The following is a 19552-nucleotide window of genomic DNA, read 5'->3' as shown; positions in this document are numbered from 1 at the left end:
CCCAAGACAAAGAATACAGAATGTGATGTAAGATCTGGATATGGCATGTGAATTGTCCCAGAAATTTGGAAGAGCTCATTATTAATGTTATTTATTGAGTCACTCTTTTCTGAGGTGATTCAGCAGCATATGAGGCCATACTGTCAATTCTGCCTTTTGGTGATTTCAGAAAGGAACAGGTGTCAAGTGTATATCCTGACCTGTTGAAGTGCTGTTTCTATGTGCAATCCCAGCTGTTCTTTGCTTGCAGTTTCTCTTTGGTTTGAGCTTCATTAAGAAGTCAGTCATGTTTTAAAAACTGGATTTAGTCATCCTGAAGACTTCATGAAAGCTGTATATCTTTATCTAAAATAAACAAAAACAATTCTACATTATCTTTTCAGGTGTTTTGTTGTACTTGAAATCCAGAATTGGTTCTTGCAATTGTCTGTAATGCCTTTCTGTTCCTTTCTCCTTTAGCAGAGAAAGAGCAACAAGAAGGTGCGAGTTACTGTGAAACCCCATTTGCTGTACAGAGTAAGTGATGTGAAAAGTGGGGGTTTTTTGAAGTTATCCATATGAAGTTATCATATTTATTTTACCTAAGCTTACCACCTTTCAGAGAGTAGAATTTGAGGAGAGTATAGATGGAAGAGAAAGTTTTAAGATGCCTTGTAGAAAACAGATTTGAGAACAGCAGTCTGTGCTTAGGGGAAATTCTCTCCTTTTAAACTCTTGTAATGTATTATACTGAGTTTCAGTTCTATTCTGCCTTCAGTCCTTCACACTTTTCTAGTTCTTATTGGCTGCCTAATGAAGGCAAAATAAAGTGTACTGCCGACTTGTCTCCTCTTTCCTGTTCTGCTTTTTGTTCAGTTCTTGATACATGACCAACTGTTCATCTTGCGTGGTATTTCACAGATACTTGTGTTACTGATACAGAAAGGTGACACTTGGTTTTAATTGTCTAAATTGATCCCCTTGGTCTGTCTTGGATTATATACAGCATTGCTATTTCTCAGGCAAAAGCAGTGAGTGAGAGTTGCTAGAAAAAAAAGAAGTTTTGTCTGGGGAAGGAAGATTTTGTGTTCTTAATTATTTCAGAATGTTTGCTTTATAGTGTGTTTCAGATGTTGTTATAAATGTGTTTTGATTGTAATCCCTATTTTTGAGTGAACACTAACACAGTCTTTTGGTTATTGTCAGCCATTAGAACAACAGAATGGGGTTGTTCCAGACCCAGATGCAGAGTATAGGCTGTTTGACCGTGTTGTCAATGTGAGAGAGAACTTCTCCGTTCCAGTTGGTCATCGAGGTACCATTATAGGAATTAAAGGAGGTAATATTTTCTTCATAATTATAGCATTAAAGCTATATGACAGCTCAGCTATGGATGTGTGAAAGCAGGCTTCAGAAAAGGGTTTTGCGTAACGATTGTGAATGTACAGACATTTCTCACTGATGGTGTTTTCAACTCAAAGCCACTGATGACATATTTACTGTTTTGAATTAAACCTACAGGTATTCTATCTTAATTTTATGTGTTTACATAGCTGTACTTTGGGAAAGAAGTTCCTTACCCTTTGTTCCTTCTTAATGTGGATAAGGCAGAGATCAGAGAGAACAGAGGCTGCAAAAAAGGAACAAAATGAAGTGTTATGGGAAAATATATGCAAAGTTTAAAGACATAGAGATAAAAACAATTATTAGCCTTTATACTTACATAGAACATAAAACCTTATCAAATATTTCGAATTGTTTTATTTGGAATTTGTTTTTTGCTCTGTGATAGTCAATTTCTGCTGAATGGCATGGGTTTATACCTCCTTAGACCAGAAGATTAGACATAAATCTATTATAGATACACAGAAGGATTTACTGAATACCATTGAGTGAAGCAGTTTGAGATCTAGCAATAGAAATTGTTTTCTTACCTAATAGTTAAGTAGTTGCTTTCTCATTGAGTTTGCATCCAACAGAATCTTTAGTCTAGACCTGAGTGCAGCTTTTTAATAAGGCACTCTTTTCTTTATAATAATCATATACTAGTATAATTTAAAGGAGTATTAGTCCATATTTATGCAAGAAGTTAATGTTAAAGACATCTGTTTCCAAAGGTCTGAATGTGAAGATGGCTTGTGTCTCTTTTCTGGGAGTTTGACAGCTGTGACACACTGCTATAAATTGCAGTTCTGCTAATTAATGTTGATAAGTTGTTATTCATGGTACATTTCTGTTGGAAGTGTATCTGAAAGGGCAGCTATATCTGACTTTGAAAAGCATCTCTGAATTGCTGTTAATGAAATAACTAATTTAAAGAATAAGCATTTTTTGGTTGCTAATTAGTTTTTGGTGTTTTATTTATTGCATAACTAATATAGATATTTACATATCTATATGTTGCTTATATAGGATGACATTATACTTTGTTCTCTATAGCCAGTAGAGAAACAGATGTGCTCTTTGAAGTATTGTTTGATGAAGAATTCCTTGGAGGCCTAACTATAAGGTTTGTGCAGGGGGTTTAATGGCAATTTCATGCTATTGGTATAGATGGCATGAAATTATCTTTGGTTTGGTTGAGTATTTTTAATGCTCCTCTTGAAAAACTTTGTCAACAGTATTGGTCAGCTTTTATTTCTTTTGTGTTTCTTTTTTCTCTTTGAGTAGGCATGATTTTTATGAAGGATATTATATTTTGGAAATTTTCTTTAGGCTTTTTTGTGCATTTAGAAGCTTCAGATTTGTAGAAAGCAAATATGTAGGAGCAGAATAAAGTACTAGATTCAAATATCTTCCTAAAACAAATATGTAGAAAACAGGTTATCAGTATGTCTTTAACATATAGATTAAAAAATAGTAAAAATCTGCTCCTCTGAAGAAGGAATTCTGAACTATCAATAATTGATAGTTAGGCACAAAATTCTAACCACCATTAAAAATCTAAATTGTTCTCTAGATGAAATGTGTTTAAAGCTGTTGTTTTAAAGAAGTGTGATAATTTCTGTATTTAAGCAAGCAGGTAAACTTCAAAGTGTGCTGATTTACCCACCAGGCTTCATTTTACTGTTGTTCTTAGATAAATAAAGTTTTGTATGGCACAAGTTAGAGATTCTTACCTATTCCCTGTATTCACCAAGCATAACACAATCCTGTCCTTTGCAGGACTGTCTTGTAACACAGGTAATTTTCAGTGTTTGGAATCATAGAGGAAGACAAAAAACTAAGTGCTGCTTAGCTTCAGTTTATAATTCTGCTAATGGCTTTAGTTTTCATCTCAGAAAAAGAAAATAACAATGTTTCCTGGATCATAGATTTTTACAGACATGTTTCTTATAGAACTATGCTATAGCCATTCAAAAATCTTAAAAATGTATTTGAGTTTATCATTAAAAGGTACAACATAAAGTCAGAGTAGTAGTAATTACTGTTGTTTTCTGATTTTAACAGCCAGAGTGGAGCACAGATGGGATTAACATTGTGTTAGTAGATTTCAGTGTGGGATACAGTTTTCAGCCTCTGCTGTTCAAGCTTGAGTCATTACCTTTTGGCTTAGGGGGGCAGCAGTGTTGTTAAATGAGATATACTGAAATGTCACCAATTGAAATAAATGAGTCAGCTGTGTAATTGGCTTTTCTTAAGGTGCTCACCTGCCAGAGGCTATCGTCTGCCATCAAGTGCCTTAATTAACCTGTCTCATGGTAGTCGGTTAGAAATGGGGAATCAAAAACTGACGGCAGTAGTTAAACCTCAGCCAGCTGTGAATAACTGCAGTTCATACCCACCTGATACATCATCTGCCAGCTCACAAAAAGTGCATTTGGGAGGCCTCAACCATTCTCCTCGCTCCCTTTTTGTTCCTACCCAAGTAAGACTTTTCTTTCACTTGTACAAAATGTTTTTTCTCTAGAAGCTGAATTGTGATCATGGTTGTTGTCTTCACTGGTGCAAACAAAATGTAATTTTTATGTCTGTGTATTAAAAGTAGGGTAGTCATTATCTTGGAGAAATTCGTTAATCTAATAACGAAAAGGACCTAAAGTCCCTTATTGACAGTTGTTTTACTTTGAATACCTCCAGTTACATTCCCAAGAGACACACATTTTGTTCTGAGCAGTGACATCACATTTGGTGTCAACAAATTGTTTGGGCAGAGATGCAATTATTTCCTTAAAAGCTCTGTTCCAGGTTATGCTTCCTCTAGGCCAAGTTTGTCCATGCTTGGGAAAAAAAACATAATTCTTTGTCAGTTTTGCTTCTTGGTTATAATTTACTTAGTTTGAAAATACAGTAAAGGAAGAAAAATTACCAGTGATTTGGGGATCTCATTGGTTTACAAAAAATTAGCTTAGTGGGTAACTTGTTATAGGTGTGTTGGAGAAGAATTTTCTCATTATTTCTAAGTCTATATAGTAAAAAATAGTTTCCAAAAGCAAGTTTAAGGCAATTAAACTCTTCTGTTATGTGTTTGGTTTTTGTGTTGTTTTTTTTTCTCTCAATGATCTAGCAACTGAATGGGAGACAACATTACAATCTCAGGGCTGAAAATCAGGGCAACTCTAACTCACCCCAGAGAGGATCATTTTTGAGTGGCAATCAAAAAAATAAAGTGAGTGTTCAGATTCATTTAGTATTGGACTCAAATGTCTCACTATTTATTTGTCCCCCTATTTAGAGTGGGTGCCCTTTTCTCATAATTAACAGATAGCTTTTAGTACATCAGATGTTTTAGTCTGGATATAGACTGTAGTAGAACTTGTCCCTTTTCTTGAATTAGTATAATATTCTGTGTTACCCTTGTTTCATTCTAGATTTTTGAAAGTGTTTTTGTTACATAGTTGGGCTTCAGTTCTGTGATGACATACTTGTAATGTTATCATTCAAGCTTCATAAAGCCCTATTTTGTAAGGCATTAATAATACAATTCAAGAATACCAACAGTATGAGAGCATGCTTTTGAAACCATTTTGGGTTACTGTCTGAGTTTAATTAAACTCTGCAATCTCTCCTCCATTTATAAATTTAGTTAATAACAAACCGAAACCAATCTCAAAACCAGCTAAGCTGGTTTCAGTTTAATAGTGATTCTTAGGAAAAGATGTTCTGTAAATACAACCCACCACAATAGCCTATATCATAAATCAAATACCTGCAAGTTCTACTACTGTCAGTATGAAAATTTCTGTCATCTGAGCACTGTTGAGCTTGGACCTTAGGTTTTTCAGAATGTCTTTGTATATGATTAGATGTTCAAAAGTTGACTTTATCGCTGTTGAGCTTGTTGAGGGTGTTGCTTCTTATTTTGTCAGGCACAGAGTAATCAAGATGATGAATTCTGCAGCATATGGCAATCACTGCAGAGTTCTGGAAAGTCTCACCATCTTCAGCAAAACATGCATGAGAAGGTTAGTATATAAACTTTAAACAGATTCCTGGGTTGAAAATATGAAGGTACTTCATTTTATATGTTAGTTCGTTACATCATAAAACTTTCTAGTTAATGTTACAAAATAAATCCTCTGGATGAAAGTATTGTTACATAGGGTATGCATAGCTCTGGAAAGAGGTAATTGTGTGGGACTACTGTGTAAATGATAGATAACACAGCTTTCTGGTTGAAGTTTGATGTTTGAAATCCTAGAGTGCAGTTCTACCTCAGGAAGTCAAGCTGGGAACTGGCAATCAATTCTATAAGCCAGGATTCAGTGACAGCAGCTTTAAAGGTCAGCAAAGAAAACAGGAGCCATATAAAAAATGTAAGTACTATGATTAGAAACTTTGTTTAGGAGAACTACTTGCTTTATCTGATCTTCATGGAAATGCTTGGTGACTTTTTTGTAGTTATTGACAGAAAATAGTTTATTGTAGTTATATAAACACTATGTTGCACTTGTTATTGTCAAATAATGTCTAGGGTGTACATACTAGTTTATTCAACACTTAATTCTGAACATTTTAATCAAGCTGTTGTACATTATGTTGACATTCCACCCATCTAATATAAAAACAAAAAACCCCACAACTTGATTTTTAAAATTTGCTTGTGATCATATTTGTAGAATATGAAATTAGAGAAATTATTGGATGTACTTTATCCTACAAGAAAAGTATTCACCAAATGACCTGTAAAGTATGAATTAAACACTTAATGCAACTATTCAGATTAATGCAACTCTGTGTACTTACGGAGCTACTAATTTTTTTTAATCATTATATTATGGTTTTCAAGAGCATTTCAGAAGAATTTGTTCTTTTGTAGTTAAAGAAGATTCCAAAGTTACAAGAGGTGAAAGTCAGCCACACAATAAAATACCAAACAAACAGGTAACTTCTTTTGTACTGACTAAATGTATTATTTTCTGCTCGTTTTACACTGATCTGATTCAACATTTTACAGATATCTCTTTAACCAGTATCTATTTTAGTTGATTCTTTTACAAGGTAAATAATATTTTTGAGATTTATTTTCTCTAGAGATTTTATATGCAGAAAATGAGAGAAAGGGTGTCAGGTGTATAATGATGATATCAAATGATTTTCCTATTCCTCTCACACTCTAAAAGCTGTGCTGTAATAGGAAAACAGAAATGCTAGGTTTTCAGTAAGCTGCAATCCTCTAAGAATATTAGCTTGTGAAACTGTTTGCAGATCCATTTCTAATGATTGTGTTAGAATGGTTAATGGGGAAATAGTACTCAGTAATAAATGCTGCAGTGTATTTCAGAATTTTGCAGGTGTGAGTAAGTACAATGTCAAACTTCTGAAGAGGAATGAAAGTCCCAATATTCCTGTAATTCAGAAGGCTGCTGTTGATGGTGCTTGTACAAGTACAAAGGTAGGATCTAGATGGCTGATTTTCTTGTGTAATTTCAGTTTCTAGTCCATGTTGTTCCATTTATTCCTGGTCACTTGTGTTCAAATTCAAGTTGATAACAGATACAAGACAAACCTGTATAACCTTGTTTGCTCATTAAATCAATTCCCTGTTGGTCAATACTTGCATCTTCTTAGTATGCAAAACTTGATGTAGTCTCTGGGTATGTGTTCACACTGAGTAGATATAACTGTAATCTGCTCAAGCTAAGAAAAAAGATGCTGAATGAGCATAAAATTAATCTCAAACTGATAATACCCATCCTTCTACATCTGCATGTAATATACTAGGTTGATATACTTTTTTTTTTTCATTTATTTAAGAAGGATTATGAACTTGAAAGCCTTCTAGCTTCTTTGAAAATTTCCAAAGAAAATGAAGTGCAGACTTATTCCAAGGAAGCAAGAGCTACAAATGAAGAACATCTGTCACCACAATCATTTGCTATGGTCTGTATACTGCAGGAATCATTACACTGCAATTTAGCATCTGCTATCTTAGCATCAGTGCTTCTATTTAAAGGAACTCCATGAAACCTCATACTGCCTTTTTAAACATATTGATGACTTTAATTAGCTGTTCTCAAAGAAAATTAACAAACACATTTGTTAATGCTAAGATGCAGTTATCTGTGCTTTGATAAAATGTGACTGATAAGAAAGCAAAAAATAATCAGATTTTGTTACTGATTGTGATATTCAGAGTTAAGTAAGAACGTAAAATTACCTGAATACCATCATGCCCCTGAATGTTTTATTTTCTTCTTAAAGAAAGGAACACAGATGCTGAAAGAGATTTTGAAGATAGATGGCTCTGACCAGGAAACAAGGAATGAAGTCAAATCCCACGTTCATGATGTTCCTGCTGCCCCTAGTAGACAGGATTGCCATGGAGCTGCCTTGCCACATAGACAAGGAAAGAAAATGGGTATGTTTAGAGATCAGCTCATAGTTTAGAACTTCACTTTGTAGTGACATTTTAGAACATAGCTAACAGTAAATACTGATTTTTAAAATACAGTAATAAAATGTCTGTCTTTTTCAGTGCTACTTCATTCAGAACTAAAAATCTCTATCTCCTGGGTTTTGTGAATCAGATAAAAATATGCCAGAAAAAAATCAAATATGCTTTTTTTTCTGCTAGTAGCAAAGTTGCTGTCCTTTTAGTGCAGATGTTTGTGATAAAGCTTTTTTTTTTTTCCTTTTGTTAGCTGCTTACATGAACAAGCTTCATGGCACTGGAGGCCCTCAGAACACACCAGCACTGGAAACTGGAGGTCACCCTTTTTTTTGTCCACAGCCTGCACTGTCTACTGTTTCTGAACTCTCTCGTATTTGTTCTCTTCTTGGAATGTCACAACCAGATTTCTCTTTAATAAAAACACCACAGGTAAAAAGCTTTTATGGAAAAATTTAAGTTCTCAACTTTTTTTAACTGTCTTATATAAAAAAATATTTGAACTGAGCACTGAAATCCATCTAAAAATAAACCTTAGCTTCTTTTGTTGCCTTTAATCAAAACATACAAATAAATCCACTGTTTCTTTCTCAGTTTGTTTGCCAGCAATACAGATACCCTCAAAAATCTTCTCATTTTTCTAGACCTTGACAGTTTGTCACATAAAATTATCAAATGGTTTGTTGGTTCATGGACCACAGTGTCATTCTGAAGCTGAAGCAAAGGAGAAAGCTGCGCTCTTCGCTTTACAGCGTTTGGTGAGGATGCAAACAATCTTTTAAAACCTTAGTCTCTATTGCATTGTCTGTTTGTAATCCTCCATTTCCTTCTCTCTAGAGTTCTATAGGAGTAAACTTCCCTTTGCCTCCACCTCCACCAGTCTTTCCAAATTTTCAACCACTGGGAGTTCCTGTACCATCTGGATCAATTCCTCCAGTATTTGCACAACCCCCTGGTAAGTACTTCACTAGTACCCATTTCATAGGATCATATCACAGAATTGTTAAGATTGGAAGGGACCTTAAAGGTCATCTAGTTCCAAGCCCCTTGCTATGAGCAGGGACCCCTACCACTAGACCAGGTTGCACAAAACCTCATCCAGCCTGGCTTTATAAACCTCCAGGAATGGGGCATCAGCAACCTCCCTGGGCAACCTATTCCAGTTAGGAATATATCAGCCATGATATCCTGTACTTGTAAGAGTTTATATGAAAATGAAAGCCTTCAAGAAAGCCCCATTTTTGTTCTTCATATATGTAGTTGTATGTCTGAACTGTTTTGAAAATAGTTCATTAACCTCTTCTTATCAATATGCAGGTTAATTCAATGTGAAGCATCAATCATGCCTCTCCAAATTCTTTTCCTCTAGAATGTATTGGTCAATTCAGACTTAGCTGTGTTTTTTGGTTTTTTCCCCCCTCAAAACAATAATAATTAGTTCAAAGCTGATAGTCTCAGTCCAGAATTTGTAAGAAATCTCCTCCCTTATTTGATGTGGATTTTTTGCCCCTGTATAGTTAATGGTTATCCATGCATTAGTGTTTTTATTTGTTTATAACCAGTTTTCACTGAAGTGCTGTATTACAGCCATGTGCATGGCAGGTAACCCCCTAAAATTGCTAAAACTCATGGTGCCATTTCTGGTTCCTGTCTATTCTGTGTTCTACTAAAGTTCACATTCACAGCTAGTAATTAATGAGTCACCACAGCTGCAGCATCTTAGTAACCCCTACAACTACTGCTACATCTCTTTTCCCCAGGGTTTCTATACTGTTGACTTGCTTCTAAAGGTTTCCCTGAACTTGCAGCCTTCTACTAATACAGTTGTCTTAGCTGAGGATGCAAAGATCCTAAGTTATTTGTGCTCTGAAATGAATATGCCATGACTTAGTGTCCCTAACTGTGATGTCATCTAGGTGTAGTTACATAAAAGCAGAATGGTTTGGGATTTTTTTTGATAATAAATAAATACCTATTTTCAAGAAAATATTAGGCTTCACTGGAAAAAGAAACAACATACATACATAGTTGAGGTACTTTTGTGGTCTTTAGAAGTTGATGTCCTTTTTTTGAGGAAAGAGAGCTTCAAGTTACTTGTTTTCACAGCTAATATAATGCCTCCATCATCTCACATGGTTGGTCCAGTGTCCTGGGGAACTCCAGTGCCTAAACATTACTATCCTGGCTCCTATCCAGGAAATGTGTCTCTTGCAGGAACTATACCAGTTGGTTCTCACAACCAGTTTATACCTCTGCAGGTAAGATTGGCAGGTTTGTCTTAATACCTGTTTTTGCAAAAAGATGTGATGATTGCAAAAGCACTGCCACTATGATGCACTATTTAGTATTAGAAAATTATTGTAAAAAATTGTATGCATGTTTTCTGAAAGTGGAATATTTGCAGTTTTTTTCAGTGCATTCTGTTAAATAATATTTATTTAATTTAAAGGTAACTAAAAAAAGGGCTGCTAGCAAGAAAAACTTTGAGCTCAAGGAGTTTCAGAGTTCCCCTCAAGCTGCACCACTAAAGAATGAACAGCCAGTGTCTTCTGACCACATTCAGCAAGATAGTTCTTCAGCTCCTTTAAAATCTTCTCAAGCTGCTCAATCCACTGTTTCATTTCAAGACAATGTGGCTACTCCAAGTGTTCCTCATAACAAATCAACACCAAACACTTCCAGCAAGCGAAAGCCAAGAAAGCTGGCTGTCAATTTTGGCGCACCAAAATCTTCAGAATAAATATGGTAGCTAGGTGTATTTTAACTTCAACTCTTCCCCCACTGTTATGTTCTGTCATTTAAAAAAATCAGAAAGCTCTATTAAAAAAACCAGCCACTTTAGTATAGAATGAACTACATTCTATTTGCTATAATTTTCATGCTTGTTACAAAAACTATAAAAATTATGTTTAAAATTTATTATTTTAAAGTAAATTTGCAAAAGCCAGGAAATGCTGAGTTAAGGTTACCATGCTATCCATGGTGCCTAGGTTTCTAAACAGTGGCTTACAGACTGGACTGGGTAAGCAGCAATAACAGTGGCAACCTTGATTCAGAATTGCTGAGCTTTTTGGAAGGAATGTGGAGCGGTAATAAGTTGGGCATCTAACTTTGCTTAATATGATGTTTTGTATTCTAGCTTCATTTTAAATAGTGGAATAAGGCAGAAAGGAGGAATTATTTAAGGGCAGCTTTTGTATTGTCTCTCCAGGTCCTTCTGAGTTGAATCAGTGTGCTGAAACCTTACAGTGGAACTGCCAAATTGGCTTTAGTGTAGACCTAGCAGTTCATAAAGAGCAGCAACTTTCCAACAATCAAAATGTAGGTATTATTGTGTATCTAGTATCAGAGTAGTAAAAAACTGGTTGCTGATGCAGAATTTGTGTTAGGAGATTCATTAATAGGATGTATTGAGTTGGAAAATATATTTGCAAAGTAGAGGCCTCTTTGGTAAAGTTGTTTATTTTTTCAATCTAGCAGCACTATCAATGTCATTCTTTTATAATTATGAACTAACATAGCTCTCTACTAAAGATCTGCAGAGCCTCCTAAAATGCTAATGATATCCTGATTTTTCCAAATTATAAAAATGGCCAGATTTTAAAGATGCACATTTGGGTAGTATGGCTGTCAATGTTATGTTTACTTAAAGTCCATTTCTCCCTTTAATAATTTGCTCCCTGAAACCTTCTCTTTGATAGGTTTTTTTTTTTTTTTTTTTGCTAGTGACTTTTAATATTTATATTTTAGTTTTGTGATAGAAGTTCTGTGTAGCAAAATTATATTATCAGGAACTTGTTACAGGTGGTTCCATAAGAATATTCAAACAAAAAGCTGACTTGTATTTTGGAGCAAGTTATGTTATAAAAGAAGTAACTCCATCATTCTTAGCTCATATAGGAAAAAAGAAGCCTTAAAGGTCCCTGTACTATTGTTAACCATTTTTTAACTCTTTAACACGTGTACTGTTCTTACTGACATTTATATGAAATCTTCAGTCTAAGAGAAAATTTGAAGCCTCAGTGCTATTACCAACATTGATTAAATTTCATTTTTCTTCTTCATTCTAATCCATTCCAGAAAAAATGAGGCCCAGGAGGCTTTAGAAATAAAGCATACTTTAGTGATTCATTGTGTTGCCTTTGAACAGGTTTCATGTTGGATCTGCAGACTTTCTTTCAGTTCCCCTACCTTGTTCTTTGCCTCTACTTCTTGGTGTAGTACCAAGTTTCACCTTCTTATTATGTTAGAGGATTTTTTCTGTTGATTTCTCTGAAACAGTACTTGTCTCAGCAGGATTTGTAGAATAGCAACAAACCCTATGAAAAGGATCACAGAGGTAAAAACAGGCTTAAGAAATTTTATTTCATTTTGTTTAGTATCACAAACCTTGCAGAATTGTACTTAGAATGCATTGATTTTATTGTTCTCTTTATAGCCATCCAGTCTCAAGAGGCTTTAAAGCCATATTCCATGGAGGAAAAGCTGTACGTTTTAGTGACTTCTTGTCATTAGCAACATGAGACTGACACAATGATGACATACCAGTATTTTAGAAGTGTTTATGTGAGATGTAGTTACAAGACACAGATATTAGTCCCCCATATCATATATGAATTATCTGATCATTAAAGAAGAGATTTGTTTAGAAATGCCTGTGATGGAGGTGAGACTACATTAGATTCTTGCATCACAGAATTGGGACATATCTGAATAGCCAATTTATGAAAATTTTTTATCAACCAATGTAGGAAAGACACTATACTCTTAACACCAGTAAACACAGCAGGTTTTTTTATTAATTAATTACTTCAGACTAAGACTTCTCCCTGTTAAGGTAGAATTGCTATATTTAGTATATATAGCTGTTTCAACACTTTGTAGCTGCTGCATATTGTATTAGTCCATGGTTTTTAGTTTATATTCTATGATACTGACTGCCTGGTGCCCAGTTAATTACAGTTTTACATGTCCTGGTAGATGCCACATTTGCAGTGATCTATGCCATGTCCCCCATGATTTCAGTTTTATATTTTAATAAGATGATTTTGTCATTCAAACAGATATAAATTTAACCATTTGTTTTTCCTCATAGATAAAAAGTATTTTGTAAGCACTGGAGTTTTTCATTAGATCTTATACAGAGCAGTATTTTACTAAAAAAACAAAAGGGAAGACTTTTATGTGTGCATTTTTGTAGTTTCTGATTTTTTTAAAATAACTTTTCATTGTTTATCTGCCAAGTGAAATGTTTTGAATTTACATATGAATGGATGCAGAATGTATTTTTTGTGCTGTTTAGTGTTAAGTGTGCATTTGCAGATTTTTAGCATGTAGTTGCACAAAGGACTGTGCAAAGATATTTTACAATATGAATATACGATACACTGAAGGAAAAAACATTCATAAAAGTTAAATGCTATATAAAACTTTAATGCAATAGAATAATTTTATAAATTGTGTCTGTGTCTGCTTGGATTAAATATTGAAACAAGAAACTTTACTTACTTTCACTGTTTTATTTCCAAATGCTATGTGGGAATTTCTTTGTGCTCCAAACCAAAATTTTAAGATGTAATTTAAATCTTGTGAAGCCCAATTTCTGTCATTCTCAGAGGCAGCAACTGCCCCACCTCCATGTTGTTTCTTCATGTCTTTCAACTACTACACAGTTAAAGATAAAATTTTGTTACAAAGGCTGTTGGTCACTTTTCAGTTAAAATACTGATCTTCCAAAACCTTTATAAAAGGCAGTAATTTTACTTTCCAGCAAGTTCAGCCCTAGTGGTTCTTAACAAGGTGCAAAACCAGCTGATGGCTGAAAAATAGACAGAGCCCATGGATACCTGGAAATATTTGACACCCTTTTTCTGTACCTGAAATACTGTGCTGAGATTTTTGCGATAGTAGAGTAAGAATAGTTACCTCATTGGTAACAAGGCTTCTGAATGAAGCACAGTGACTAAATGCACTAAAAACAGTGTAATGAGTTTGAATTTGAGACAAACAGCAAATTACATTTCATAATTGGATTTCCTCATCTCTGACAATAGCAGTTTTTAAATTTCAAAACTGAAAAATTAATGTTTCTAGATTTTTACCCTTATTTTAAGAGGAAAAATAAATGTCACCTTCCTATTGTGCGCATATATGATGTGCTGAGGTTTGTCCTCTTTGACCCATTATCTCTAAGGTCATGTTCAAACTCTACTTGTTCCCTTTTAAAGCATAATGGACACTTGAGTCATGCTAGTTAATTCTTAGTACCTTTGGATCTGAGTTACAAACTGTGTTAGGATCGGTCTTTTGCCAGCTGCAGCACCAGGTTTTCATGTAGAGAGATGTTACTTTCCTTCTTATAAATCATTGTGTGAATTAGCTTGTTCAAAGCAACTAGCACCCAGAAGCTTCCACTCTTACATAACCGGCTGCTGCAACTCGGTGTAACAATATTCTGCACAGAACACCAGTCTGGTTGAGATTTACACTCAGGTCATATTACTCAAGCTGAAGATACCAAGATACCATCTTTCATTTCTTAAGCTGTCTTCAGATTATTAGTCAATGGACTTTTAAGTACTGAAGTCATCTTGCATGGCAAGTTCTGCCTCTTTACTTTTCCCATCTCAATATATAGCACTAAAGAAAACTGTAAGAAATTAAGTAAACGGATAATTTAAATACATTGGGTTTTGTGTAATAAATCTTCCATGGACATTCCCATTCAAAAATTAAGTTACTTTTGTTCAATTTAGTTTAGTTCATCTGAGCTACTATATAGATGACCTCCAAGTGTAAGGAATTTCAAAGAAGGAATGGTGACAGTAAGAGATTTTAAAATTCTTTTTATTTGAGCTGAGATTTCCATGTGCATTCCATAATCAGCCTTCTTTACTACTGAGAGACAGTTATGTTCTTCTCTTTCTGTCTCTGGAAAGGGGACACAGTGACACCAAGGGCATAAGGGCAGTCTGAATACACACTCTTGGCCAACAGAATCCAAATTCAGGTGCATGAGGACCCACGAATACTGAGACTGTAACTGATACATATTTTGAAGAATCGGATATAATGAGGTAAGCAACTGTTGTCTGTTAACAAAAGAATCTGGTTCCAACAACGGTTCTTTATTGCTGCCAATTTTTATGGGGTGTTTACTCTTATTTTTCTGAAATTTACAAATTTCCTGTTTCATTTCTACTCGAAGCAATACAAAGCAAGGGGAATACAGTGAGTCATAATGCTATCAAGTGCACACAGTAACCCTGATTTCTGTTACTTGAAAGAATAGCGAAAGCGTTTTTCATCAAAAGTTAGTTGTTTTTTTTCTGGTCAATAAGTGTTACTCCATTGCTTTATGAGAGGTGATAATCACCCTTACTTCCTGTATTTTGTGTAATGGCAAGAAAGACAAAGACTGGCAATTAAAAGCCAAAACGTTAATTTCTGTGCCAGAAACAATAGCAATGAAATTCAAAGTTGGCAACTTTTAGCATGTTGAGGGTACAGGTTAAAGCAAGATCTGTGATTCCAGTTTAAGTGATCTATTTCAGAGTAATTTTTACATGGTTTAGATTTGGCACTAATTTGGGACAGAACCTGACATTTATTATTAGCTCCTGATGTTTTTTCCAGCACATATTTATCTGAAACACCTGAAATGCTTTGTCAGTCATTGAAACTTAACTCAGCAGGGTAAGTGGAGAGCAGGTTGCTGGAGCCTCTGAGTTCATTCTTCTTCTAGAAGAATTTAATCACTTCCTGTGTTAAAATTTTTCCTTTTCCTTCCCCTTACTTTATTTTTTTAATTCCTTTTTTTTTTAAGTGGCTAGCTCTTATCAAAACGAGTTAAGTGCTTTTTCATCCTTTTAGCCTCTAGGGTATCCATTCTCTTGTTGTTAAACTTCACTGATGGCCACTTTCCTCTATTTTTAGATTTTTTCCTGTCAATTTCCAGACTTTGAAATCAGTGTTCTTTTAAAGAGCTGTTTAGCCCTGGATTTTGAAGGGTCAAATGACCATTCCTCAGATATACACACACGGATACACAGATATATACAGATACGGGACTCAATCTTTTTGTCAAAGCTATTCATAGTTTTGTCATTTGTAGTCCATATTGTAATTCCTTAAGAGACATCCAAAGGATGGTGGACATTATCTCATGTATACACATTCCACATCTCCAAACATAGATGTTACTTAGGACGGATTAAAAGTCTGGGCAAATACTGGAACATTAACAGAGTAAGTACACCAGTTTTCACTTCACTTACTTGGGTAGATAAATTCTTGGCTTAAAACTTTGTTGTCCTAAAGGCTTACCTTATTCTCTGGCAAAGGTTCATTCTGTCGCAGAGCTGGCAGAAAGGAAGGACTGTTTGTGCCTCAGGCACAAGGCAAAACCTCACATACGTAGGTACAGTTTGATGTGCAATTCTCTAGTGAAATGCTGGTTTAATGACTCTTTTGTTGCTTATTCCTACAGGATCATGCTAAACTCCTTGTATTGCTACATGATAAGCCATTTCAAGGAATTAATCTGATTGAAACTCCTTCCCCAATGTTATTTTTCAGCCTGATAGTTCACGGTGGAGCCACAAGAACAGCTGTGTTGGTACAACAGTTTGCACTTTGAGAGGGCGGGATGATTTGGCAAGAAAGGAACTGCTTAAGAGACATCTGATTGCTGCCTAAAACTCAAATGACATACAAAGTTAGATTAGCTGATGTCATTGTGTGTGATTCTGTCTGTTGGCTAAAAGTAGAGTGGTAAATTCTGGCAAGAGTACAGGAGGAACCGCTGAGAGTGGTCATACAATAAATTATTGGAGCAAAATTTGCCTAAAGTTCATTGCTTTCATTTTAGGCTGTAAAGTTTCCAGGGAAAGCTTAATGAATTATGTATGGAGCCACAGAAAGTAGTGGGCTCCTACTCAAATGCAAATGGGCTAAGGACCCAAGGCTTTCATAATATTAAAACTTGTTGAAGTGGCAGAGGTAAGGAAATGGGTAACTTGTTATATACAGAGTTCTGTCACACAGCAGAAGTGCATCTGAGAATAGCTTTATTTAATAAAAAATGTTACCTGTTCCAAATACAATTGAATTAATAATTTGACAATGTTAATTAACAATCTGGTCCTAGAAAATATCAAGATTACTAGAAAGAAAACAATTAGTCCTGCTGAATCTGTAGCACTGTCATCTCTCAAGGCCTTTTTTAACTCTGACAACTGGAGCAAACCCCTCTTGGCATCCTCTAAATATACTTGTAGCTGACTGAAACATGCTGAGTTCGATGACATTGCTTACAAATATTCAATATAAATTACTTGCAGTAAGGGTTTTGCCATCATTGCCAGCGACAGAGAGTTTTCTTGTCCTTGATGTTCTGGCATTTAGTTGGTTTTACTTAATTCTTTCCTTTGCTACAGCATTGGACAAGTCCCTGGAGTGCCTCAACACTCCTTCATTTTGTTTGATACTCCAGTAAAAGATAAGGCTGGTCACGCTTTCTAGAGACCAAAGAAACCGATGATTTCAGCAGAGAAGGTGCAGAAGTGCAGGATGTGGCTGCTGCTGTAACTGGTACATGACTCCAGGTGTGTGAATTCTCTGCCTTCTGAACAGTGGGTGTGGCACCTGCATGCTCTCACTGCCATGGGAAGAGCAGGGTGGTAGTAGAGGTTGTTATCAGCATTGCAGTGCAGCATGAGATGGGGGTCTGTGCATCTTCCCTTCAAATTGAATGTTTCTTGTCTGTGCTAAGATGAAGTTGGGGCTTTTACCCGTGTTGGCAATAAGATTTTTCTCTGAGGGCAACAGAGGTATTGGATAGACAAAGACTGCCTGTGTAGGAATGATGTTATTTTTTACAAACATAAGCTAATGACAGATAAGTTATGTATGGACAAGCTATGCATGTCTAGAAACCCCACTGCCTCCCTTATTGCATTGTCTTTATCATATTGCAGACAGAACAACAATAGAAAATACATATTTTGTAAGCCTCTCATAAATTGAGCAATTCTAATAAGTGCTATATAACTGAGATTACATATGGACTGGAGCCATGCAAGTTGGTTCATGTTACCCTTTTCCAACATACATATATATATATATATATATATGGTGTTCCTTTTTGAGATGCATCGAAGTTCTTAACACATTAAACAGTTTAAGATTTGCATGAAGAAATTGGTTTATGGTCACTTCCATGCAATATGGTGGATTAGGAGTATGTATTTGTTATATTAAGAGCTCGTAAAAGAAAAAAGTAACCTGCATCTCCATTTTCTTTTTGAAGTTTTGCTTCATCTTGCAGTGAGATGGGTCCCACTTGTATCAGTACTGTAAAAGCTTGAAAGATGAAAGATGTATTTTCCCATTTTTATTTAAAGGCTTCTTATTTTTTGAATGTTTTGAGAGGTTGTAGCATTTTATACCAGTTGAACATATTGAATCTTATTTAGGGAGCTTTCTTCAGAAGTTCTAAATAATTATTATTTACCAAAACTATCAGAATAATTGGTAGTTTGAAGAAAAGCAGTCTTCATCAGATACTATGTATTTGATACCTTTCTCTGACATACACCTGTTAGCTGTTTATCAGCAGGTTATAACGTGTCAAGTTACAGTCAAAGAGAATATAAAAGTCGAGGAGAGGATGACTTAATGAGTTGCTCCTTAGGGAGGAGAAGTAAAGCAGCAGTTCCTTGGCCTTCTCTCTCACATGCCTTCAGTTCCTGGTGATCCAAACCTTTGTCCCAGTGACCTCTGCAACTGCCTGGCTGGGGTGGGGAGCCCCTCCTCATGTGGCTTTCACTGCTGTTAGTATTCCTGGTTTAACATCCAGTAATATCAGACTGTTATCCCCCCTAATATCCTTGTGTTGTAGTGGAACTTTTTGTTACAGGGGCCAAATAGAAGTGCAGTGGGAAAATACTTTCTATGTTTTTTTTCTTTTCCTACTCTAATTAAGTAAGGAGCTAAAACTAATTGACTAATTATTCTAATTAAATTAAGGTTAAAACTGAATTATGACACTATTGTTTGAACATACTGAATTTTATTACTGAACTGGTGGTGTTCTAGTTGTTCCTGTTTCACCCCATCTAAGGGCAATATGGGAGGACTTCTGTCAGTCTCTTCCAACAGTGATTTTAAACGTGCTTCCTTCTCTGAAGCAACAGAGTTGCTGCAGATGAAGACTTTGTATAATTGCATCTTACTTGTTTACTGATGTACACCACCTTCAGTGTCAGATCCCAGGAGAGACCGTTCCTCGCCTTTTACCAAACACCTGCTCCCAGCTGACTCTTTTCCATGTGGTAGGGCTGTAAGGAGGAATTGGGTTTAGGCAATTTAGGGGCAGTTCTTACACGCTGAGTGAAGTGTTTCAGGCGTGCTGGCTGCTTTCTGTTGTTAGAAACGCCTTGACATTTGGTGTTTAGCTCAAAGCCGCCTGAGTGCATTTCGTAAGTTTATACAGAAACGGCGCAGATGAACGGCGGAGGGTTTGGGCTGGTGTTTTTCCTCTGATGTAGGAGCCGGGCCGCGCTGACACGGCACCGCGGCTGCCCTGCGAGGGAGGGGGCGGCAGGTGCTGCCGCTCCAGCCCCGGGAGCTGCGGCGGGAGCTGCGGGGAGCAGCCCGGCCCTCCTGCCGGCGGCCACGGCCCGTCCGCCCCTGCCAGGCCGCGGCCGCGGAGCCCGCCCCGCCGCTCCCCGCGGGCGGCAC

At 36.0% G+C, this 19552-nt stretch overlaps 1 protein-coding gene across 4 annotated transcripts in view; it reads left to right on the top strand.

Annotated features, from left to right (window-relative positions):
* Nucleotides 1-13308, top strand: part of XRN1 (5'-3' exoribonuclease 1) — a 35242-nt gene extending 21934 nt beyond the window's left edge. For 2 of the 4 annotated variants that reach the window (XM_051625823.1, XM_051625820.1), the window contains exons 28-43: nucleotides 460-516; nucleotides 1186-1318; nucleotides 2419-2488; nucleotides 3622-3847; nucleotides 4487-4588; nucleotides 5289-5384; nucleotides 5621-5735; nucleotides 6239-6303; nucleotides 6704-6814; nucleotides 7177-7302; nucleotides 7624-7780; nucleotides 8064-8242; nucleotides 8455-8568; nucleotides 8648-8765; nucleotides 9917-10068; nucleotides 10260-13308. In XM_051625823.1, the coding sequence (XP_051481783.1) occupies nucleotides 460-516; nucleotides 1186-1318; nucleotides 2419-2488; nucleotides 3622-3847; nucleotides 4487-4588; nucleotides 5289-5384; nucleotides 5621-5735; nucleotides 6239-6303; nucleotides 6704-6814; nucleotides 7177-7302; nucleotides 7624-7780; nucleotides 8064-8242; nucleotides 8455-8568; nucleotides 8648-8765; nucleotides 9917-10068; nucleotides 10260-10550 (2112 nt within the window). In that variant the 3' untranslated portion in view covers nucleotides 10551-13308. Of the gene's footprint in view, nucleotides 1-459; nucleotides 517-1185; nucleotides 1319-2391; nucleotides 2489-3621; nucleotides 3848-4486; nucleotides 4589-5288; nucleotides 5385-5620; nucleotides 5736-6238; nucleotides 6304-6703; nucleotides 6815-7176; nucleotides 7303-7623; nucleotides 7781-8063; nucleotides 8243-8454; nucleotides 8569-8647; nucleotides 8766-9916; nucleotides 10069-10259 lie in introns of those variants that run through there. The other 2 variants (XM_051625821.1, XM_051625824.1) reach the window with 2 other exon arrangements.
* The last annotated feature ends 6244 nt before the right edge of the window (nucleotides 13309-19552 follow it).

Source organism: Apus apus, chromosome 8, assembly GCF_020740795.1.
Source record: "Apus apus isolate bApuApu2 chromosome 8, bApuApu2.pri.cur, whole genome shotgun sequence".
NCBI lineage: Eukaryota > Metazoa > Chordata > Aves > Apodiformes > Apodidae > Apus > Apus apus.
The sequence above is the reverse complement of the archived record's forward strand: the minus strand, read 5'-3'. Positions and strand labels throughout refer to the sequence as shown.